Source organism: Puntigrus tetrazona, chromosome 8 (genome assembly GCF_018831695.1).
Source record: "Puntigrus tetrazona isolate hp1 chromosome 8, ASM1883169v1, whole genome shotgun sequence".
Lineage (NCBI taxonomy): Eukaryota > Metazoa > Chordata > Actinopteri > Cypriniformes > Cyprinidae > Puntigrus > Puntigrus tetrazona.
In genome coordinates, this window is record NC_056706.1 from 7,110,557 (window position 1) to 7,136,167 (window position 25,611).

At 37.2% G+C, this 25,611-nt stretch overlaps 1 protein-coding gene across 1 annotated transcript; it reads right to left on the reverse strand.

The window, feature by feature from the left end:
- Positions 1-1,579: 1,579 nt before the first annotated feature.
- On the reverse strand, positions 1,580-24,940 carry qsox1 (quiescin Q6 sulfhydryl oxidase 1). Its single transcript, XM_043247443.1, has 12 exons — positions 24,607-24,940; positions 23,544-23,644; positions 22,172-22,220; positions 21,125-21,227; positions 20,655-20,745; positions 20,181-20,326; positions 17,174-17,308; positions 16,557-16,686; positions 11,146-11,268; positions 10,028-10,166; positions 7,552-7,728; positions 1,580-3,043 (listed from the first exon to the last, which is right to left on the reverse strand). Exons 1-12 carry the CDS (start codon positions 24,893-24,895, stop codon positions 2,163-2,165), a joined length of 2,364 nt encoding a protein of 787 aa, XP_043103378.1. The 5' UTR covers positions 24,896-24,940; the 3' UTR covers positions 1,580-2,162.
- Positions 24,941-25,611: the final 671 nt, after the last annotated feature.

A 25,611-nucleotide genomic window follows, 5' to 3' on the forward strand; every position in this document is an offset into this window, starting at 1 on the left:
ACGCGTCTACCCCACAACCCTAATCCTACCCATCTCATAGCAGCATATACACGCCAAAGTCCATTTTTATTGGTGTACTAATTATACACATTCATGAGATCGGATAGCAGCATGCATTGTCCTTCGCTAGAAGCCTTGAACTTCAGGGCTTTCCTTCTCAACACAATTTTCAAAACAACCAACACCGTCAACACATAGGTCTACACAGTACATCAAGTGAAAGAAAAAAATGGGACAAGCTGATAGAGATGTGGGACAAATGGGCGGAGCTCCGATTTCCACGAAAACCCTAAAGCTCAAGATCAAGCGATGGTGTCCTTCAGATGAGCCTGTAATCTGGAACACTTCAAACCCTTGTCTTCCAGCGCTCCTCTTCAGATCCTCTCTCCCTGGGGTCACCACCCCCTCTCGGGTACAGCCAACTTCCAAGTGTGTGAGGGAAGAGGCCTTGAAAGCCGATTGCGTTTTAATAAAGTTTATTATCGGTGGGGGCTAATCCCCGTGGTAATCTCCCGCAGACCCAAAGGAAAGCAGGATTACTCACTTGCTATAATCCCAATGAAATTGTTAGGATTTAGCTAGCAAAACAGACCAGATGGCAACAGGCTTGTTCTTCCACCCGTGGGCCCGCTCACCCCTTTTCAGACCACTCCTCACCCCAGACACCCTTAAACACAACACATGAGCTATTCATTAAGACACACTTACACTGCACTGATAGGGTAAGCGATGCTCAGGCTTCAGAAACGATACAATGGAGCAAGATGTTACGGCACATCACGAACACTCACTGTTCATAGTCAGGTTTACCGTGTTTTACAGAGGTTTGAGAAATGGGAAAAATCATCAGGATTGGTGTAAAATGAAACATTAGACATCACACGCTTGCGGACTTTTTATGCGGCTGCAGAGAAAATTGTGACCAATGACTTGATGAAACCAAACGTGACCCTGGACCACAAAACTTTTAAGTCTTGAGCATCTGGGGTATATTTATGGCAATAGCCCAAATACTTTGCAGTCAAAGATATAGGTCAAAATTATAATATATAATTATATAAATATATATAATTATATACATTTCCTTTTATGCCAAAAATCATTGACAACCAGTAAAGATCATGTTCCACTAAAAACTTAATTTGGACAACTTTAAAACCCTTAGCCCTGAATTTTTGCAGCTAGAGTCAATTTCAGACTGCAAAATGGGCCAAAAATGAGCAAAAATGTTGCAGGTACATTCCAGCATGTATGTCTACAATAAGGTTAGTTTGGGCTGCACAACAAATACAGAAACGTAAAAAGTTGTAAATAAAAAACCAAAAAACAACAACAGGCGTTAAAAAAAAAAAAAAAAAAAAAGTATTTTAAAAACAACACCAAAAAGACAATTTTAGAAAAAATAATTTTAATCAGATTTTACCCAGCAAAGCATTCCATTTCAGTACGAATATTTCGTTATGAACCATTAATGAACCATCTAATGAACCATTATGTCTGTGATTCTTATTGTTTCAGGTACCTGTACAGAATTGCTCTGTGGTGCAAATTCACATCTTAAAATGTTTTTGTGAAAAAAAAAAAAAAAAAAAAAAAAAAAAATCAGAAAAAATAAAATATTTTATCATAAAGGCACAGTGAATAGACAAGCAGTAAAATGTGAGATTAAAAATAATTAAACAATTTTGTTCATTACGATAACCACGGTAAGAGTTAATTGTGTTCTAGATTTTACATTTTTCTAATTATTTTATTTTTAAGATGCTATATTGTTGAGATGAAGAAAATTTTAAATTCTGTTTTAAGAAAATTACACTTAAAATGCTTGTTGCTTTTAAACACAATGTCCGCAGAAAGCAATAAAAAGGTATAAGAATTCTTCGATGAGTGGTCATAAAAATTTGTTTTTGCAAGATAAACAAATAAAAAATTACGATTATAATTTTTCCATCACTAGATGCTTCATTAGAAATAAACTCACAAAAGGAGTTGAAAAGTGAACGTTTTATAAAACAACGTTAATTACCATCTAATTAAAAACAGTTCTTTGTAAACTTTCGATCAATACTTTGGTGCTGAAGCTGACGGTTTCTCTAGTAGCCACAGATTGTGAGATTTGGTCATTCCTGCTACAAAGTAAAAGTTCTCACTGGATCGATGCTCTAGGGCAGAGACACTTTAGCACGTCGCAGCTTTATCCTCAGTTTGAAATACAGGTACATAGCGAGCAGACACATGGTGGAGAGGAGGTACAGCAGGACACACAGGCTCACATCCAGCCTGGAGAATCCCAAGCTGAGCAGGGACATCCAGCGCTTGCTTTGGGGTTTGGGGTATGGCTTTATCCCGACCCCAGCACCGAGGTTCTCTTCCTGGCTTCCCAGATCTCGCTTAACCCTCCAGCCTCCCTCAAACTGGAGGTCTTCTGCATCCTCCTTCTTCTTCAGACTCCTCCGTCGCACTATGCCGGACATGGCCGCAGCTCGGAGGGCTTTGGCTTTATAGTGTTGGTTGACAAATAAATCCAGGTCTACTATGTCTTCCTGGGGCTCCCGTAACTTCATTCCCACAATTTTTGGTTTGCGTTGGGACTGTGGTCTCTCCCAAGGTGCCTGATTATCAGCCTTGTCTGCTTCAGCTACCCCCATTCTCTCTAACCCCGCAGGGGACGGCTCACCAGCCTGCTCCTCTAGTGCTGGTTCTTCTTCTTCTTCTTCCTCCTCCTCCTGCTGCTCTTCTTCTTGAGGCTCTTCGGGAGGGTGGTTGTCCAGAACCTCTCGAGCTCTCCTTTCCGCCCCACGTCCGGCTTCTTTCTCCATCCGAGCTGCTGTGAGTCGGTTCCTCTGATAGATGAGTGCCTGGGTCTCGTCCTTCAGGTAGTCTGTTAAAATGTGAGCTGAAGAAAAGTAGTTTCGGAGGAAGGTCAGCACCTCTTCTTGGTTCCAGCTGTGCTCGCTGGTCTTTCTTAAACCATGACAACTAGGACACAAATCCGGAGAAGGCCACTGAATCTTAGGGAAATGGGGGTCCTCGCTGAGTTCTCCTGTATAGGATAAGAAAAACAGCTGTCAGGGGGAGATTCATAATTTTATAAACAGTTAAAAGAGGAGTCCAACCATACATCAAAAGACAAAATCACAACTGTCAGTGAAATCGAGTAATCACGTACATTACATACATACATGCATACATATATACATATATATATACATATACATATACACACATACATATATATACACATATACATATATATACACACATACACGCACACAGACAGATATTAATGTTAGTTATTAAAAATATGTTCATTGATAGTTCATATTAGGTTATGGTGCAACTAGTGATTGCAATAATGCATTAAAAAAATGCTAAAATAAAGTTTAATAAATGCTGTAGAGTTATCGTTCATGGTTTTTTAAATTTACATTTAAATGTGATCTGGACATGTTTTCATGAAATTTACCTGCTTAGGCTTAACACAGTCTTTAACCCATTTTAAAAAGATTAATTATTTAACTTGGCGTTAAGTTAAGTGGGAAAAGACCAAACGACACGTTAATCAATTCTGAACTGACAGCTTAACCTGGTAACCAAGTAACCTGGAGAACAACAGGTTGACTTTTTTCAGAATTTTCCATGATTTTCGCCTAATATACCATATAATCATAGATTCCGATCTTAACATCAGTATTTAGTTTTACAAAAATATCTATAAAGGATATTTTGTAGATTCAAATCTATATGACAAAACGAATTCTGCTTATCAGAAAATAAATGGGAACAACTAAATTAGACTACAGAAAAAAGGGAGTACGTGTTGAATTTCTGCAGCAATTCCTTTTCCTGTCATTCAAAATTCAAAATTTTCCCCAACCTTGAGGTGGACCAAGTGTGTGTGTGTGTGCGTGTGTGACAGGTCTAAAGACATGATCAATAGACCTGTGGGCTCTCCCAGAGGGAGGATCGTGAAGATAATAGATGAGGTTGGGGTGAACAAGACACCCCTCCCCATCCACACACACACACACACACGCTCCGGCCTCTTCTCTTCACACCCCCTATGAACATGCCACCATCTCCAAATTGAATATGAAAGCCAGCACCTCTGGGCTGCAGCTCTCCCTCTAATGAATTACTATTTTTTCCCTTCAGATGTTTTCCTTTCCTCCCTCCCCCCAAACGCCACCCCAGACGGAGGCATCCGCTAATAAATTGCTTGTGGCGGATGTCACGGGGTGGCCGGGACACTACAAGAGGTGGCAGCGGCGTTTAGTTTACATCCCTCCCCCCATCTCTTACGTAGATTAATCTGTTGTATATATGCATGTGTGGACGTACTCTGCATACTGCACTTTACATAAGAGATACATCAATTTTACTATGCGTCTACGGGAACCCAGGGGTCTTTATGCATGGCTCTGTGACAGCACTCATATCTTGGCTGTGATGCAATGCCTATGAAGATCTTACTTTTAATCATGGAGCCCTTCAGCACAAAGGTGACTTCAGCTGTAGCACTGTTAACATTGATACAAAGCTTGCAGAGGCGGTGCATTAATATTCATGCGTGTGAATAGAGAAGGAGCCGTCGTGCGGGACAGTTCTGGTAAATGGGAGTGAATGTGAGTGCCGATGGGTGGGCAGGGCTTCTGCGTTCAGATGACGGGAGGACTGGAGGACTGACAAAAACGAGTGCAAAACAAACACAGTGTTGGGGAATAACTAGTTACATGTAGGAGAAATGTAACCGTTACAGTTACTGAGGAAAAAGGTCAGACTTTATTTTAAGGTGTCCTTGTTTTATAATATTACTCGGTACGTAAATGCAGAATTACACCGAAACAAGGACACCTTAAAATAAATGTAAGCAAATTACAGTGAAAATGGTATTGATTACATCTCGTTCAAGACAACCAGAGGCCAAGACAGAGGAAAAACTGCATTATGTTTACAACTGCGTACTGCCATGCTAATTTTGTAGTATGCAAAACATGCATATAAAAGCAGGGTATACTTTATGAAAAATGTATCCCACAAATGTAAATACCTGACATTTCCACGGTGACAAATGCACAAAAAAACATTAGTATTAAATTGCTACTGTGTATACTTAGCATAGCAATAAGTATTGAAGTGCCCCTATTATGGATTTTTGAAAATGACCTTTCATGCTGTGTGTAATGGAGCGCTAAGTGAGTGAAAACATCCTGCATAGTTTTAAATCTAAAAGTGCAGTGTATAAAGGTATTGTCGCTCAAAAGGAGTTGTCGACTCACAAGTTACTCCCAAGCCACTTCACGTTGATGTCAACATGAAACATTAGCATATTGCCTGCCAACTTGTTGGTCTGAATGAAAATGCACATTTGTTCACTGCCAATATGTGCCGCTTTTGGTATAGTAAAAATAAAGGTTTCCTTGGTAACGCTATACACAAAGCAGCACTACGCTCAAAAACATAATCACGCAGATTATGGCCTTATTATGTGCAATAAAAGTACTAATAAACAGTTAATATGCTAGTAGCAGGCAACTAGTTAACACTGTTCCCAAAACTAAACTGTTACAATCTGGGGTTTTTTTTTTTTTACTTTAGTCTGTAAGCAAGCCAAGAACAACTTAGAAACCACAAAGCAACAAATAAAAAAAACATCTTACCAATTACCAAACATATATTGAAACAACTCAGTAAAACCTCTCTGAACAACCTACCAACACAGATGGGTCAAATAATGTTAAGTCAAAGAAAAATGAAAAAACAAAAACACTTTGTTCTGAGAATACAACACTTGCTAAATTAAACAAGCAATGTTGCAAGGTCACATGCTGCATACTGTTTATCATTTCTTATACCATTAAAAAAATATATAGTCAGTACATCACAGTATGCAATAAGCCAAGACAGTAGAGAGCGAGCAAATAAAGAAGCTCACAAAGGTAAACTTATTTGTCTTCTGTAGACCTCTCCTCCCTTGACAAGTGGCAGGAGTGCTGGGCTGAGTTTGTTGCCTGGGCCTTTATGCCAGTTAAATTAATTGTGCAGCAGTGATACTAATAGGCCACTATTCATGCCTGGTTAGCTGTGTGTGTGCAAGGTGGGAGGGAACTACTAAAGAGGCTCACGATCAGGAGGAGGAGGGTCCCTCTTGGGAACAGAGAGGAATAAAGGGTGTCGGAAGCAAAGGAGGAGGAGGGGAGAGTGCCACCCACCACACACATACACACAGAAACACACACTTTGTGTTAGCTACTTGGGACAGAGATTACAAAGCAGAAGAAGGCTTGATGCTGGCGGCGTGGCGTGTGCCACCTGCTGTCCCGGCCGTCTGGGGAATAGAGGGCCGCATGCCCCAGGCAGGAGACACTGTTGCTGTTTCAATTGTCAAGCGGCTGGAACGACTCTCCCGGGATATAAGAGACAGTGAGACCTAATCAGCAGAAGTGACGGGGGACGAGGGGACACAGAAGAGCCATAGGGGGACACGCATGGGGGACTTTTGTCCAATTATTCATGACTTCATGGCTGGTAAAAAGGGACAGACGCTAAAGAGGCAGGCGACATCAAAAGATGACAAACAAATGAATTAAGCAAGTGTGAAGAGAGGAGACTAACTCCCTTTATGGCCCTTATGGATAACAGCTATGCAAGCTGACAAGTTGTCAGAAAAATACCTAAGATTTTATTTATGAAATGTCAAATATGTTTTCTAGGGAATTATAACTAAAACTGTAAGATTAAAAAAAACCATAATATTCCTAACTGAATAATAAATTAGCATAATTTTCAAAATAAAAAATAAAAAAAATACAAAATATGGGGAGTAACAGAAGGTGTGAAAAATAGAAAAAGGGATGGATGTTACTGGAGAGAGACAAATAGAGAGATAGACGGATAGAAGAGAACAGGACAGCTGGTGTCTGCCCAGAGGATCGCCGAATTAAAGGGATTTAAAGGGAAGAAGCTGCACTGGTGCTCTGGAGAGGGAAAATCCACCACCGCACAAAAAAAAAAAAAAAAAAAAAAAAAAAAAAAAAAAAAAAAAAAAAAATCTAACCAAAAAAAAAAAAAAAAAAAAAAACACTCTCTTTTCTTCTGCTCTATACTATGGACAGGAGTGACATGAATAAATATTATCCTTGGATTATTAAGGCCTCCAGAAATATTTGGACACTAGACAGAGTGCTAGACAGAGTGGCACTTATTGTACAAAAATATAGCTAACCTTTCATGAAAACCGTTTACTAGACTGGTAGGTATACTGTTCAAAATGTAGACAAAAAAATATTGTGGCACTTTCTGGTCCAAAGAACACGTGATGAATAATGTGGTTACTCTGTTAGGATGCCTGTGGTTTTTTATTTTTTGAACTTGACTTCCCCCAACTGTTTAAAAGTAATTGCAAAAATTACCCAAAAAGTACTTTTAGTACAGTAAATTTTAAGTGAAAAAAAAAACACTATTCAAATCATTTTTGAGCCAATGCATATATATTAAGTGCTATTCATATGTGCTTGAGACTTAACATTTATTTACACTGAAAATACTAACCTGCCAGGCGGCTGTTGACACGGTTGTGGCGAGACCAAAGCCAAAGGACAGCGGTGGACAATGTGGTCACATGATCCATGCTCTCTTGGGCCATATTTTCAAAGTGAGTTGCACATGGCCTGCACCCAAAAAAACTGCTGACATAACTTCTCATTGCCTGCAACACTTCCTGAGGGTCTGAAATGAAGAGACAGAAGGAGAAGTAAGTAAAAAAAAACAAAAAAGGAAGTTAAAAAAAACCAAAAAAACCCGAAAAGAACGAAAGTGCCACTGCAAGAAAACAAGTACTGCCAACACTGGGTGCATGATACACACACACACACAGACACACACACACGTATATATTTTATAAAAATGTTATGTTTATACATTAAATATTTATTTTTATCAATTATATGAATATAAATACAGAATATATAGTGCATGTGTGCATTTCTAAATACATATACACAGAACACACACAAACATTATGCAAACAAAAACACTTTTGTATTGTATTTTGTATCATGATCTTTTAACAGCACTAATAATAACAGCTTCATAAAAATTATACTAAAGCACATATTAAATAATAATTAAAAATTTAAAAAACCTTCTGTTCACAAGCAAATGGTTAAATATTGATTAAAATGCACAAAACTTGATACGTAATCAATCCAAAAATGTACCAACCTGTTAATTTACACACACAACTAACCAGCCTCTAGGCCCTACATTAAACTACAGTAATTCTTGTATATCTTTTCTCTTAAACAACACATTCTGAGGACAAGTCACTGCAGTTACCAGGAGGGGTAGACTGGTCAGTTCTGACCCAGAATACTCTTTAAGTTTAGTTTAGTATTGTGGTTGGTACACTTCTTTCCTTTTGTGTTTAGCTGGTGGACATAATCCAGAGCATTGCCAGTGGACAGATGGACACCCCGTCCCTGGCCTTCCATCTGCAGGTTACGTGACCCCCCTCTCCACCCGCTCACACAAACACAAACCCGCATCCACACGCAGATGCCCCCCTCCGCCCCGCTTCTCTTCCGCCCACTGTAAGCTGCTGGATTAAGTGTGAGTGGAGAAGCTGTGTTCACTGGGTCTTATATTAACCCTTCAGATTCCAATAATCTAAACAAATCCCTCTTTCCTACCTACACACAATTACTTTTCCAGCAGCAAAACAAGGCCTAAGAATAACAGACGACACATTGGTTTCCTGAAACGTGACACTCTTGTTTGGATTTGCATTTTTTTTACAAAAAGCACTATAAACATGCTAGAGGAACGCACAGACGGCCACACACAGCCCGGTACAGATGCATGTCGGCCTTCTTTACACAATAGACGGGGCTCATCCATCTCAAAAGGGCCTTGAAGGTTGTGACACAGGGCAGTTCTTGAGGTCAACAACAGGCCAAGATAGCCCACAGAATTTAGCCTATAAAAGGTCTATAGCGGAAACACACACAAAAAAATAAATAAATAAAAAAAAATCAAAGATCAACAAATCAGACTGTGCGACCTGATGTTGCACTGATTTGTTCTTCTCAGCACTTTGCATTTCTGAAAGATGATGTTACTTTTAAAAGCTGAAAATCATTAAAAAGTCATGCAGTCGAAATTGATCTTTTTTTTTTTTTTTTTTACTTTAAAACATTTTCATTTATATTCATGCATTTGGCAGATGCTGTATACATATAATTACATTGTGTTCATGGTATACACTTAATCAGTTTCCTGTGAATCAAACCAACGTTGTTAGTGCGCTATACTGAGCCACAGGAACACGTTTTCTTACCTTATGATAGGATTACACTAGTGTGCTTTTGTTTTGCTTTTGCTATGGTTAAGCCTGCTGGTTACACTACTTTGGCATTTTCAAAATAGACTACATGGAGACTTAAACAAAAATTATTAATGACACAATTTTCATTTTAGGGTGGTGTATGCCTTTTAGTTTGAAAACTCAAGAGGTTGCGTTTCAGTGTAAATGGACCAATACAGAGATTTTTGAAAACGATGGCATAGCTACCTACTGTTACTCACCGTTTCTTTGATGACCGTGCAAACAATAACATCACGCTTCTTGTTTTATCTGCAAAGTATTGTCATGTGACGTGTTTTTGCATGTATAGTGTGGATGGAGTTTCTGAAACGCAGTGAAAACTAGAAGATTGTTTTCATTTTAAACCACCTTTGTAAAATGAAAACACATTAGTGTAACCAAACCTGGTTGTAACCATGAGTGCATATTACTGCAAAGAAAATTCATCAGTGAAGTTCGCAGTAACTGAAAATTGTGGAATAGAACACATTAGGCTCATTGCCAGAAGGTTCTAGGTTTGTGACCCACAACAGAAGTCCATATATCCCTTGTGCACTTGAGCATAACATTTGGAAGGCTACTACCTACTTACAATTTTAGGGAGCATTTACTAAACAACTAACAGTCTAGTTGAGGTCATGTGCATATAGTACTGTATTGTACCTGTGCTGGACATTTCTTTAGCTTGCACTGTGAGCACATGGAAGAGGGTCCAAACAGCACATGGATATCCACGGAAATGGTCTTGAGATCCCTGGCAGCCCACCCACTGTACACCCTCAGGCAACACTGCATCACTCGTCTAAAACACACACACACACATACAAACATGCAGTCTCAATTGACTTGCGTTTCACTTAAACAACAAGAATCAATTGAAGTCAATCAATTTTCCATTCAGTCACTCTTCAAATGAACTGAGGTGGATACTGCAATTGAAGCAGGTATGGCTATTATAAGAAATAAAACCTCTTCAGGGATGATTTTCAATCATATTTCACTTCATGCATAATTAAAAGCCTATATTAAACAGCATTAAACTCTTTGGCCTGTTCTGGAATTAATCCAGATCTCCCATTGGTCAGTGTTCTGTGCAGAGTCACTCAGCAGTTGATTGGTGGGTGTGTCTATAAGAGGCGATGGTCTTGATGACACCAGCCCTTTTTTTTTTCTTTTTTATAGGATGCCTTCCTACTTCCTCATTGATTCATTGACTGGTGGCTAAAAGCTCACTAACTGATGTCACTAACTGTTTGTGTGCGTGTAGGCATGCAAGCTTCAGTATTATGAGTTTCATGAAATCTTGTTCAATCAAAAATTGTCGCAAAAAAAAAAAAATCTTCAAAAGTGTCTTTTGTCCACATAACGAAAGTGTGAATAGTGTCCAATGTGTTTTGACCCCAATGATTTTCACTGTACATTCCTCCAAATATATATTTTTTGCATTTTGCATTGAATGCCATGGCTTGGAATTATGCTTGCAATGGCTTAAATAGTTCAAATATATGTTTTCATAAATTTAAATGAGTGACAGCATCCCAATACACTGACCTCATGACCTAAGTCTAAGTGGAGAAAGGCTTACGTCAAGGTATTGACAAACTCAGTTACCTTTTCAAATAAATGCAGTACTTTGCTATATCAAACGTCTGCTTGTCAAAATTCTCATTTATCATTTCTAATGTCATTAATAGTCATAAAAGAAAAAAAAAAGTATGGGGAAAAAAAAAAGAAAAAAAAGTAAGCTCTGAGATATTCGGCTGAGGTAAGTTTTGTCTGACCTGCACAGTGTTGTCCAGGACTTCTCTAAAATCACTGTATTTGATCTCCGTCCCCTTCTGTTGTTGTAACCAGCTGTTCAATGTGCTCAGTGCACTCTTTACAGATGGACGACCTGGGAAATACTACACAAACAAAACAAGCACATAATCACATACGCAGTCATACGCTAGTGTTTGGGACAAGGCTAGGCTAAAACATCTCATTATTTACATAAGTCCTTTTAAACCTAATAAATGTGACAGCTATTTCTGCAGCACCAGTAGCTGTTGTCAAATGGTGAGATCACTAGATTCGCTAATGTGCTACTAGAAGACGCTAAGTGACAGTGAAAATGCACACTGCAATGCTCTGAAGATTTACAGTCAGTGAAAGCAGCAAGAAAATGCCCCTTTAAAAAAGAATATATATTTATCACAGTTTCAGGAAACACTAACCATTACAAAATGTGGACTGTAATAATAATAATAATAATAATAATAATAATAATAAAAAAAATCACTGCTAGTATAGTGGTCATTATTATCCATTAAACTTTAAACATTAAAATATAATAATATTGTTATTATTATTATTATTGCCACTATTATTTATTAGGCAATCATTCTTGATTATTATTTCTTTAAAATATTCTTTGTTTCTATGGTTTAAAAAGCTTCACAATTTATTAATAATATTCATAATTATCAGTATTATTATTTTATGACACATTAGCTATTAAAAATATTATTCTATGACCAATTAATACATTTTCTATTATGCTAAAAGGCGTTAAAAATAATAATAATAATAATAATAATAATAATAATAATAATAATAATAGTTATTATAATTGCTAAAATGATTTATTAGGAATCCTTCTTTATTATTTCTTGTTAAAATATATTGTTTTCTTTCTTTCTGGTTTAAAACCTGCTTCAAATAATGTATTATTTAATAATGTTCATCATCATTATTATTATTTCACTACATTAACCATATAAAATCTAACTATTCTATGACCAATTAAACAATGAATATTATGGCCTACTAAAATTAGTTAAAACAACAAAAACGAACACAAATAACAACATAGAAATAATTTATCAGTTAAAATACTTTCCTGATTTTTCAATACTAAAAAGCAAGGCAGAATTTGCTGGTAAACACACTTCTTTCTTACACCAGCGCAAATGTAATGGTGTCAAAGAATGTGTGTGTGTGGAAGTCTCCGGAAGCGCAGTGAAGTAATGACCAGCCTGAGCCATGTGGCACGAGGGAATGGACAGATTCAATGGCCCTGGACGGACGCCAGTGCTGACCTTACAATTCTGTGTCTGAGCTGAGGCCACAAAGCCAACTCTAACACTCCGTCATGGCCCCATAAACACAGGCACATTAGTGCAGGCCAAGGCCTGTGTGTGTGTGTGTGTGTGTGTTTGTGGGGAGGCTCCACAGGATCCCAGAGGTGCACCTTTCTTTGATTTGTGCTCTTGCGTCTTTTCAATTTTCCTGTGGCCATCTGTTCAGCATGGTACGGCCTTCTATTCATCACCCTCTAACAGGATCTCTATTAAAACGCAGCTCACTTAAAAAGGCCTCGCAGAGATTTACTTAACCCCAACGCCCCACTCCATTCTGATTTGTTTCCTTAATCTGGGAGATTCAGCCATTGAGAACGCAGCCAAGGCGAAAAGCTAATCAGAGCTGCACAGGTGGGAAAAGGAGAAAGTCTCTAGTCTAGTCCTTCACTGAGTGTGTGTTTGTGTCATTGAATAGGTCTGTGTTCTGGTTTGGCCTCTAACTCGTGTGGAAAGCTCATTAATAGACCTGTGTGTTAAAGAGAGTAATCTGGGATTGCTCGTACAAAAGGCATTGTTCAAAACTAGTGAAAACTCTTCTGAATCTCTGCAAATCAAAACAAAGGCGACGTGAATAACTCTCCGGGGTTCTGGCAGCTAGTGAATGAAAGGCCGTGGAGTCATTCTGTTGTACTGTGAGGTCTCTTTCAGTGGTGCAAAGAAAAAGTAAACGGAAAAGATGATATACTCTACATTTGATCTGGTTAACACTGTAAAGGAGAACAAAAAGTGTGATCTGATGAAAGACAAGTTCCGGTTTCTTTGCTGACTTCTGATTCGACTCGATGTATGATGCAAGTTACATCGAGTCATAGGTCAACCAATAAGCCAGAACTCTGTACTGTACAGTTCACAGTATTCTTGTTTTATTTTTGTTATTGTTCTGCTTCAGAGGACATGTGATAACCCCCCTGAAGGCGGATGGGTAAAGTTTTACGTTGCAGTAATCAGGGATATATGCGATTTATGGAGCTTCAAAATAATGGCTGCTATGCAAGGATAATTTATTTAAAAACTCAGACTCCTAGCTCATATACACCTAGGATGGCTTCAGGGTGACTAAAATATTTAAATAAATTTTAGGGGGAACTATTCCTTTATAAAGTATGTTTTCAACATGGATAATAAGAAATGTTTCTTTAGAAAATCAGCATATTACAATGATTTCTGAAGGGTTATGTGAAACTGAAAACTGGAGTAATAATGCTATAAATTCAGCTTTGCCATCACAGGAATAAATGACATTGAAAATATTACAATTAAATTGTTATTTAAATTGCAATAACATTTTACAATATTACTGTTTTTTTTTTTTTTTTTTTTAATTTTTGATGTATGCTGCTTAAGTGAGCATAAAAAGGTTTAGCAACCACAAGATCTCTAACTGCAGCGTAAAATGCATGCAACAAATATGAACCGAGTAGCATTTATTTCAGAGAAATATCATAAACCAACAACAACAACAACAACAAATCAAAGTTAAAGTAACTCGCAATGGCAATGAACAATGCTCATACTATATTTATTCTTTTGGTAATGTTAAATTGTATATAACAGATAAAGCAAGGTGTATAAATTAAAATGAGTGCTGTCAAATAATTAATCGCGTTTTTTTGATGTTTACGGTTATGCTGTAGATGTTAATCACAATCACTAAAAGTAATGTACATAACATAACTGAATGTGAATACACAATTAAAGAACAGTAAATTTATAAACGTACCTTGAAATACTGTCATAAATACTGTCAAAAGTGTTACTTTGCTATCTAATGCAATGGCACCAAGACTTTTTAAGAGTCTTTTAAAGACATGTGAGTGTCCTACTACTTTTAGTGACTGCTGTAGTGAGAAGACCATGATTTCTCTGACACTCTGTTATTCAGACAGTTTTTCCAGCAGTACACCGTCAATCATGCGGTGTAAGAGTATATATAGCCTCTGCATATTCCATCTACCAAAGCAAGGATATAGATCACTAACCACAAACAGCCCTTTCCAATCACAGTCCTTACTGATTCAGTCCCCCACCCCATGCTCTCCCTTCTTCCTCCCCTTCGGACCATGACAATCCACTTCACCCTAGCAATATGTCATCTCCAATCCGATTAGTATCAGCATTCGAGAAAACCACAGTCTCTCTCTCTCTCTGCAGAGGTTCAAAAGAGAAGGCATCTGTCGACCCAGCCCTGAAGAAGACCCCTGTTTAATCTCACCCTCTGGGACATATATACAAGTGAGCCACGTATAAGCCATCTAAACTGTTTACTTGTTATCACAGCGCTATCTAACAGCAAGTACAAGTAGTCCAACGGGGTCTCTGAAAACGGTTAGAACAGCAAAAGCAGAGTCAGTGATTTAGGACACAGTGGCCTCAAATAAAAGATTGAGTCATGGCTGAATCTGGACCTCAAATTGCCTTCTAATTCCTTGTTTTATTCTCTCCCTCTTGCGCGGCGGGAAGCCTCTTTCAAGAAAGCAGGATAAAGATGGGTAATCCTAAAACCTCTTTGTAATGCTCTCATGTCTCCAAGATCCACTCTTTTAATCCTGAAATACATGTTCTGATTCATACAAATCCGGATTGTGCTGCAAACCCAGATACGTTGAGCAACAGCGTGACCGAGGAAAACACTTTACATCATCATTTGTTCATCTATGCTCATAATTTAAGATTTTAGTTAAAAACAAACATGCATGCACACCCTCCCATGCATGCAAAGTTAATCTGCAGTTGGGTTATTTTGATTAGGTTATAACATTTGGCAATTAAAAATCTAATTAGACAATATGTTAAATAAAAAAGGGAAAAAAAAAAAAAGTATAGTTATTTTAAATCACAATTATTACTGTTTGTACTCTTAAAAAAAAATCCTACTGCCCCAAACTTTTGCATGGGACTGTACATACATGTGAGTCTATTTTTCCTCTGGGCTCCTGTTGCAGGAGAAGGTTTGGGATGAGAGGGCAGGTTGTGACATTCGCAGGATTATCCCATTACATCAGTCTGCCTACATTCTAAGCATCTTAATCTAAAGTACCAAACCTGTAAGCAAACTAACTGTGTTTAGTATTCAAGCCACTGTACAGATCTCCAGCTCAGAACACTGTGTGTGTGTGTGTGTGTGTTTGTTCCTCCGTGCCACCATTAATCTCTCCATGCTTTGCTTTAGTGGGGTTAAACACTTCCTCTTCACAGAGTGTCAATTAATGCAGCCTGCGTGTCTGTTTAACAAGGCAGCTCAAAAGAGCAAGCCAAAAACAGCAAGGACACTCAGAAGAGGCCCAGCTAAGGCTGGAATACCAGAGGGAGCCGGGAATATTGACAAAGCTAACCACACTTAATGGGAGGCCTGCCCAGGGCCCCTGCCACTCCTCCAGGCATCTGCGTAGACCTTCCCCAGAGAGCCCTAAATAATCAGAAAGATTGGCAGAGCTACGCTGGACGGACGCAAAGCCAGCGAAAGGTCATTGTCTCAGACCTCATCAAAGAGATCCATGGCACGCGTCTGATCTAGTAAAGCATGGCTCAGTAGAGAACATACAAGGAAAAGAGAACTAAGTGAATCTTAAAAGAATTAGTCAATAAATGAATTATTTTTTAATATGTAATATAAAATCAATAATTTCAAATTTATAATATAACATAAATCCTTTAAAAAAAAAAAAGAAAAGAAAATTAAAAAGATGTGATTCAACATATCTTGGATGTGTCCTTATGTCAGAAATCAATCTAAACAACATGATACACGCTGCTGTGTAAATATTTTCAACAATATTTCAATTGCTGAACCATGTTTGTCACAAGTACAGATATATATTATCCCTAAAATACCTATGTGACCATATGTTCCACTTTTAAAAACCTGACTGAGCTTATAATGTCATTCAAGAACACAAAACACCGAAAATCTATGTAAGGCTTAAAAAAACACATCTTGGATTGAAATGGTCAGTGTATCTCCCTCTAGTGGTTTGTTTTGAGAAATGGCTGGGCGAATGCAGACATGACTTGGGGTTAGGAATTCAAGAATTCAATTGCATATTAAATGTGTGTGTATTGATGTGACTCACCTTAGCCAGTACATTTATGTACTTTTTGAGTGCAATCAGATCGTCTCCACTAATGCTGATGTGTCCAGACAGCTCTACACGCAGAGAGTAATGCAGGGCTGATTCCAAATCAGACATATAAACACGTGACCTACATGAATGCACACGAAAATATATGTAGGATTATAACTGTGCACCATTTAAATCAGGAGAGAGCCCACATGACGCATTAAACCATTTTGTCAAGAATTCAGCTACAACAGATCATTACTGTATAAAATATCATCAATTTTACAACACATAAAACTTTCATAAGTAAATGTTCAAGTATGGCAACACAAGTGTGTGTTGAGTGAAACAAGACTTATTAAAAATGCTCGCTAAAATGTAATCCTCTAACATTTTACTGCATTTTTCTTATTATCTACATGAGTGTTGCATTAGCATTTATGCATCTTGTAGACACTTATATTTATAGCAACTCACGCTGCATTCAAAGTATTATTTTTATCATTTCATGCATTTCCTGGGAAATTAAACCATGACCTTAGCATTGCTACGCTTAAACGATGCATTAATATGTCAAATAAAACTAAATGTAAAAAGAAAATGAATTATGTCAGTTTGTGTGCACTAACTTGTTAAACGGCCTCCATTCCTGTAGAGTTGAGTTCTTGATAAGATCAGTGATGGGAATCTGGGGTTTGCCTGTCCTCACTACCCCTGGCAACCTCTGGAGGGCGTATGAGTAAAAGATACGAGCCTCGTTGAGCCTGATGGAGGAGAGAAAAGAAAAAAAAGAGGAGTGAGGGCCGCATGACCAAACATAACCTCAAGTATGCGACAACATGTCACAAAAGAATGTAGAGTAGTTGTCATTTCTGCCAGACACCAGAAGAGTCCATGTTTATAGAGCTGCTTGCTTGTTGAGCTTGTTGAATTTGGGGCAGGGATTAAAATAGGAGTAAGGGTTAAGGTTGGGGTCTGAATTAAAGTCGAGTTAGGGTAGAGACGATCAATATATTCCTGCAATATAGTATGCAAAAGCAGTATGCCAGTATTTAATTCTCATTTTGTGTTTCAAGCGAAGCACGAAACACTGAAACATGATTTCCCTTAGCCTACTGATAACGCTGGACGTCACGTTGCTTTTATTCTCCAAAACTGATTTACAGAAGGCAAAACACGGATGGAAATGGCGTTAGTGCGAGGGACCAGTCGACGGAGGAATGCACACATAAATTAAACTCAAAATACTGGACATCCCAGACGGTTAGCAACCCTAACTAGAGCACGCAACCCGGGCTGATAGCATATCAGGACTGCATTCAAATTAGATGCACACGTGCAGAACATAACGGGTCAAAAATATACTCTTTATCAGGTGCCACACTTTGATAATGTGTGATTTTGGACATAGCTTTAAAGTTACAGCCGGAGGTGGAGTTATAGACAGAAAATTATTTGTGACTAGAGAGATCAAACATATTGAACATGTAGATTAGTCAATGGGTATTTGAACATTTAGTTTTTTAGTTCTCATATTTCTCATAATTACAGATAAAAAAGGTAACTTACTTTCGCCAAATAAAATGTTACTTTGCTTGGTGTCCATTAAAAATATATACTAACAGCTGTATAGATGGTTCATATTTTATACTTCATATAAAAGTACATTTCAAGTAGATATTAGTAAAATAAAGAAAAAAAATTGACAAATAATAAGTCGTACACGAGTTGTATACAAATGACAATTTTGCGCTTACGGTATAAAAGTTTTAATCTTTACACAGTTTAATTTTTCTGAAATATTTGAAAAGTCTCTCATGCTTACTAAGGCTTCATTTGTTTTCCAAAAAAAATACTAAAGGTATCTCAAAAATTCTGTGATTTGTAAGGATTATTTTATTCACAGAACATTCAAAAGAGCAAGATTTATTTAAAATTATTTTTTTTTTGTATAGCAAAAGTTTATTGTAAATTTTGCTCAATTTAATGCATTCTTGCTGAAAACGTTTAATTAACTATTATTAGTGGCTTCATATTTGCCATTGAGCCAATACAGTATATCAGAAGTTAAATGCGTTTTTGATAAAAAATTCTATAACATTTTCCCCCCAGAAACATCTAAGAAAGCATTGTGAGCTTACCCCATGTCTCTTTTATCCGGTTTTCCACGATCATCTATTTACCTTTCTTCCTCAGATGAACAGATGGTGGGTGTGGTGTGCTGATGAGATGTCATTACTGATCATTACCCTCTTCACTAACCCTGGCAATCAAACAATAAACAGCACTGTGCATTCCTGTGTCTCCAGCACAGGACGACACACACTCCCTCATCTACCCAAGCTTCAATCAACCCTCAACGGAGAGACAGGGCGAAGCTTGAGGTCCCCAGGGTCTGACGGCACGCTTCTGAGACCACGAGGACCCGAGATGGTGGAGATAGTGTGTGTGTTTATGTTTTTCGAGCATGTTACATGAGATCAATCACGCATTCAGACCTGACGGGACGCCATCTGTTGCTCCGCAGAGCAGGGACTGCTTGGCAGGTGAAACGCAGAAAAGGAGCACTATTGTTTCGGCGTAGAAGATTAAACCTCCCCCCCTCAACTCACCCATGCACACCATCAAGCAGGACGGAAACAACATAAACCAACCATAAATCATTGCTCTTTTGCATTTGTCATCTAAAGGGCCCCACACCCATGCCAAGTTATTTTTCTCAAATAAGCATAACAAAGTGAGCAAACCTCTGATTTATGCTCCTGGTTAAAAATGATTATGAAAGCTCTGTGATCTTGAATAATTGCATGTATTAAAATTCTGTTCTCTCATTAACATGGCCAGATGTTGCGGGATTTTTCCTGCAATGGCTAATGAATATAAAACCGAGAAGACGAGATCAGGCAAACGCTAAATGCTTAATTATAAGAATCTATGAGTAAAATGCCTTGGCTCTAGCTCATGTTAATGCAGTATGAAAGAGAGATTAAAGGCTAACAGTGTAATTTTAGTCCCTCCAAAAAAGTCTGAGATTTTTTTCATCTGCTTTATCAAACAACAGACCTAAGTCTTTCACTTTAAGTAATTTCATATAATAATTTTAAGTATGAGCTTTATTAAAAGCGATACGCCTTAAAGCAGTGGTTTTCAACCTGTGGGCCGCGGCCCCCCAGTGGGCCGCAACGGTATTAAAGCTTATAGTTATTATCAATAGAAATCATAACATCCCAAAAAATTTTTAGTAATAATTAAATATCATAATTAATTTTTAAAAATAATAATAATAAACTGTTACTATCTGGCTATTCCAGGTCGTTGATTGGTTTAAAAACAACCCGCTTGATTTAGGCTATGTAATATAGTTGCTGCATACATTTAAAAAAATTTTTATGAAGGCAATGGAGCACTTAAACATTGTGTTTGGTCTAGAGGGCTGTGAGTTAAAAAGGTTGAGTTGTACTGCCTTAAAGCATTAGTTTTCAAACATCCCAAATTTTTTCTTGTATTATTATTATTTTTTTAATTATCAACGCATCTGGCTTAATTCATGATTTATTGTAAAATATAGTCCTGAAAAAAATCTGTCTGAAGTTTTATATCAGATAGAGGCCCGTATGAAGGAAATGGAGCACTTACACTTTGAGTCTAGAGATATGTCCGGATGAGTTGTACAGGTAACATGAAGGAAAATCAGTCACACCAAACCTGGACACCAAACTCGTCTCGGTGTCCAAAACCCTGCGCACAGCTATGTTTTCATACTGCAACAAATCCAGTGTCACCTTAAAAAAAAGAAAAAAAGAAAAATCAATGTCATGGGGAAAAAACTGACAGAATGTATATCCAAAATGTATATTTTGTACAGATTTACTCAACAAAAGGTATTGTGTATTTTCTCAGTCTTAGCTTAAATCTCTTTGAAGATTAGGAATGCATGGAAACTTTTAAATGCATGAAAAAAAAAAAAAAAGAATAAATTTGTCAGAATCTTGTGTTTTGTTTTGCCTGAAAGGAATTCGGGCTTGGAACAACATGGTGAATAAATTACAACATTTTCATTTTTTTGTGTGAATTATTCCTTGAAATCATCCTTGTGTAAACTGATCTCACCTCTCTCCCTACATAGGAGTCTTTACTCTCAAACACAAGAGCGAGGGACTTCACGTTGTTGGTCTGAAAGAAGTTGTCTATCTCTGCTTCACTGTCAGGAGAAAAAAAAAAAAAGATTACATTCAAATAAGTTGAACTGACTTTAACTGATGCATTGTTATTATTTGACACTTCTGTGCTTTCTCTCTTTTTGGCTCTGAGAAGACTTTTTTTTAAGCACTTCCTGCAAATATTTTACAAATGGCACTAAAAAAAAAAAAAAAAAAAAAAAAAAAAAGTTTATGGCATGTTATTTTCGTTCCCTATTTGAGTGAACTTTTGCACAGCAGTGTTGACTAAAAGCAAACAAAACCAACATGCTCACTGACCGTAACAAGCAAGCATTATTTACATTCAGAGCTGATAAATCTGCAAACAGATAATAAAAGACTTCAAGTGCAAATTTAAAATGGGTTGACAAGTGTTCTAACCTAGCTGTCTCTAATGGTGGACAAGCTGGTGGCCAAGTCTCATTGTGCATCTCCAACTTCCTGATAACGTATTGCCGAAGGCCTCTCACATCCCTCGAGGATCCTATATGAATATTTAAAAACATCCTTATACACAAATCAAAGGGCATCACAAGTAAACATAAAAATCCTTAAGTGGCTAAAAACTGGAAGTGGAATAATCGACCTGAAAAGATTTATGATAAAAAGCAAATTTTTCATTTTTTAATCAGAAAAGGGAGGTTTATGCTAGTGCAAGCTGTTATTAAATCTGCTCCTTAATGTTAAATGACATGTTGCACACAAACCTATGACTCGTTATCATAGGAGCTCTGCGGATTACCTTTATGATACTCTTTTGAGGCTTGACAGTAAAAGCCGTGCTACAAATAATCAACAGCTATCAGCTCAACAAGCTGGGTTTTAAATGCTTTGTCATGCTTTCTTTTAATCGGTCAGTAAAATCTTAACTGTTTGTATTTTTAACGCAAAAAGAGCTTGTTTATCAGCATCTAGACTTATATTTCTATCTATCGCAGCGTGAAAAAGCTGCTGCGATCAACCGATTTAATAAACAATTTTCTGTGAATTATTCGTCCTGACTACATGTGGAATTTGTCATTTATCTCCCAGTCTATTTTGGCTGGAACCGTTTAAAACTATTCTAATCCATATTTCCATCCTCAACTGTAGGAATTCGCAAATCAAACATAGCAGATACTGTACCTTTTATTCATATAACAACAGTGCTTTGATACAATCCGTGTCGATAAAAGCGCTATATAAATAAAAGCGACTGATTGATATAAGATATATAGAATATATATATATATTTTTTTTTAATTTCTGTATTTAACAGCGTCAAAAACTCATTCAACTTTATCTATTTGCATGCCACAGAAGGTAAAAAGTCTAAAAAGTCAGGTTTGGAACAACATTAAGGCGTGTAAACAATAAGAGAAATCTTTTGATTTGGGGGTGAACTATTCCTTTAAGGACACACTGGAATAAATAAAGACACATTTTTACCTCTGAATTCCTGGCCCCTGGACTCACTGCTTGAATAAGCAGGGAAGAACTGAGAAAGACAGAGAGAGATCAGTAACGGTGCTACTTAAGCCCTTCACATCAGTCTCATCGACAGCTTTAGTCAACAGCACTTCCTCTTACTCTCTTAAAGTTCATCAGAGCTTTCGAAGAATTTCAATATGTTCCTTTCATAAGACTTTCATTTACAAAACAAGAACACAAATGCAGACTAACAAAATCCAGGTACAAAAACGCTCAAATAGCAAAGTAACATATGGGGATGAGTTTCGGAACGTTTCCCTGAAGGAACCTGGGGTATAATAACTCAAGGAATGGCAACAGTTAAATGTTTATGTAGAGAAAGGACAAAGAACTGACAGATACAGTTACATCAGTTCGTCCCCCGGCTTCAGGGTAGCCTGTACCCATAGTGCATGACTGAACAAAGAACAGTTATTCACCAATAAAATGGATTCATCTGTGTGGAAAAAAACTCACAAGTCATGCTTTTGTGCTCAGCAGAGGGCCTCATTCACGAAACACAAGCAGAATTAATTTATGTGTAAATCATTTGTCACTGAAGCAACAATTTACATAAGAATGGTTTAATTAAAAATATACAGAAAAAAAAATTTCTCCTAATATTTACAAAAAAGGACCCGCAAATGTAGTGTTGCCTGCACTCAGAAGTTTAAACTTTTCTTAAATGTTTTAATTACAGTTGTATAAAAAAAACATAATAATATACCAAAAAAGGGTAAAATATCAGTGTCTCAGTAAGGTTTGCTAATGTTTTTAAAAATAGATTATTATGCTTGCCAAGGGTGCATTTATTTATTTATTAATTATTTATGCAATTTATTCATGTGACGGTAAACACGAATTTCAATTAGCCATTACTCCAGTTTTTAGTCTTACAAGATTCTTAAGAAATCATTCTAATACGCTGCTCTGGTGCTCAAAAAACATTTCTTATTATTATCATCAAAGTTAAAAACCAGTTGTGCCGCTTAACAGTGCAGTACTCTTTGATAAATAGAAAAATCACATGTAGCATTTATTTCATACAGAAATATTTAGTAAATATATTTAATTTCACTTTTGATCAATTTAATGCATCCTTGGTAAACAAAAAATTTAAGAACCCCACACTTTTGAATGTTATTTTATATAATATTATTACTTAACGGGACATGTCTCCTTTCCATTTTTAAAGCTCAGATTTGTTATTGCAGAATATCTCTTGTGAAACTCTGAGGTTTCTGGTTTGCTATGACTGAGAAATAACAATTCGCGGGTTTGACGTCGACCTATAATTATAAACAACCAAAACAGCAACAATAATTGCGTGCTCTCTTTAATTGCACACTACCTTCAGAGAGGGATATCCGGTGATGCCGAATTTGGTGCACACTTTTCTGTTGCTTTCATCAGCGCAATCAATAGCAGCCAGATCGACAGCAGGCTTCCATTCTGCAACACAGAGTGCAGAGTTTACGAAACTGAATCAATGCACAGAACGGGATCGATAGTGTTTTTGCAAACGAATTTCAGTTGCACGTTGCAAAGTTTGTGTTATGACGGTAAGGAGTCCGTGGTTAAAAACATCAAACATCTGTCTTTGCAAATACAATGTCAACACCGTGTCAAAGAGCATCTGGCACAAGATCAACGCCGAAGATACTGCGTCCTCATTCACAACATACGCTCCATTAACCTTTCACAAAGGGGACTTCCATGTCCTTTTGATGAACAGTGATAACATCAACTTAGATGAGGCAACTCAAAAAACTCAAACTTAGAGCTACAGAAGAGAAAAAAAGTATACTTTAAAATGTTGTCACTCAAAACTAATATGAACTGCCTGAATTTGGGAGTACAGCCAAATTAACTTTAAACGCACTACGATGCCCATAAACACTGTCCAGGTAGACAGCTCACTATTTAGGCTTACTAGCTCATTCACTAGACCCTATGGTGGGCAGCTCAGGTTTTGAGACATTGCTTGTTTATGTCAATAAGAAAGTAGGCAGCTCACTAGACATTGTGAAGGCTAGTTAGCAGCTTTTCTCAGCTGACTCTGTGTTAATAACCAACCACCGTCAACAAACAAAAAACCCATCTGTTAGTAAACGCTTAGCATACTTTAAGTTTTCTGGAAAGTTTGCACAGAATTTAATGTTTTGTGTCAGATTTATACACCTCACAAAAATCCCTATGATACCCAAAACCGCAATAAGTATATTTTAACCCTTTAAACCTTCTAGACGCTTGCTGCCATTGTTGTGGTAAATTACGTTAACACGGCGCTAGTGTAGTAGCGGAGGAAACAGGTTACCATGGTAAATGATAGACCACAAGGAAATCCAGCTGTTTTGCATAAACGCAGCGGGTCGCTAATAGCCGACCATGGTGGAAATACGGATCAAACTAACCTTTAATATCTCTGGCAAGGTTTTTCCAGGTGGGCGAGAACGCGACGCAGTGTCCGCACCAGGTCGCGTAAAACTCCACGAAAAGAGCCGCGCTGGAGTTAAAAAGCACGGAGTCTACGTTCTCCGGTGATAAAATAATAATCTGATCCGACGCTGTGTAGAGCCCGGCTTCGGCGAGCAGTGAACTAAGACTTAAAAAAGAAATGAAAGCACATAAAAAAGAGCTAAAGGGATTTAATTTGGTTTTTGTCGCGTAACAAGACGTGGCACCGCAGCTCCGCCGCGCCATCTTCCCTTATTTCGGCTCAAACTAAACTAACTCTATTAGAAAGTGATAGAAAGTTTACTGCGACTGGTCACACGTTCAACTCCCTCCCACTTAACTCTACACAACTCTCTCTCTCTCTCTTTGAACTCTAATAGCTCAAAGCAGAACACAGCAATATGGATTTTTTTTATTTTGTTTTTTAAACTTCCTAAACTTTTATGTGCCGGTGTTTATTTTATTGAAGCTAAAACTTTGATATTTGGATATTTGTTATATTTATAGTTATATATGGTTATTAAGTTGAGATCAATAGTTGAGATAAATATAAACCACTGTCATTTTATATTTTTTATTTATTATTATTATTTATCATTTTAATTTATATCTATTTGTACAGTCAGTTATTTCCATCGCAAACTTATATAATTTATATAAATGTACAAAATAAAAAAAAAAAAAAAAAAAAGAAAATCAAGGGTTGGTTGTATTATTTACAGACTGAACATAGAGAGATAGATACAGCCTATCGTGTTGTATACTATATTTACTCATTTTCATTGATACTATGTGGTTGCTAAATGTCATATACATTTTTTATTAGTCACGTCATGCAATCACATCTTTCACAAGCCTTTAAAATTCAAACCATATGCTCTAAATCCCAGATATATATATATATTTTTTTTATCATTCTTTTTATCAATATATTTTTGTTGCCAGAAATAAAAAAGATAGCA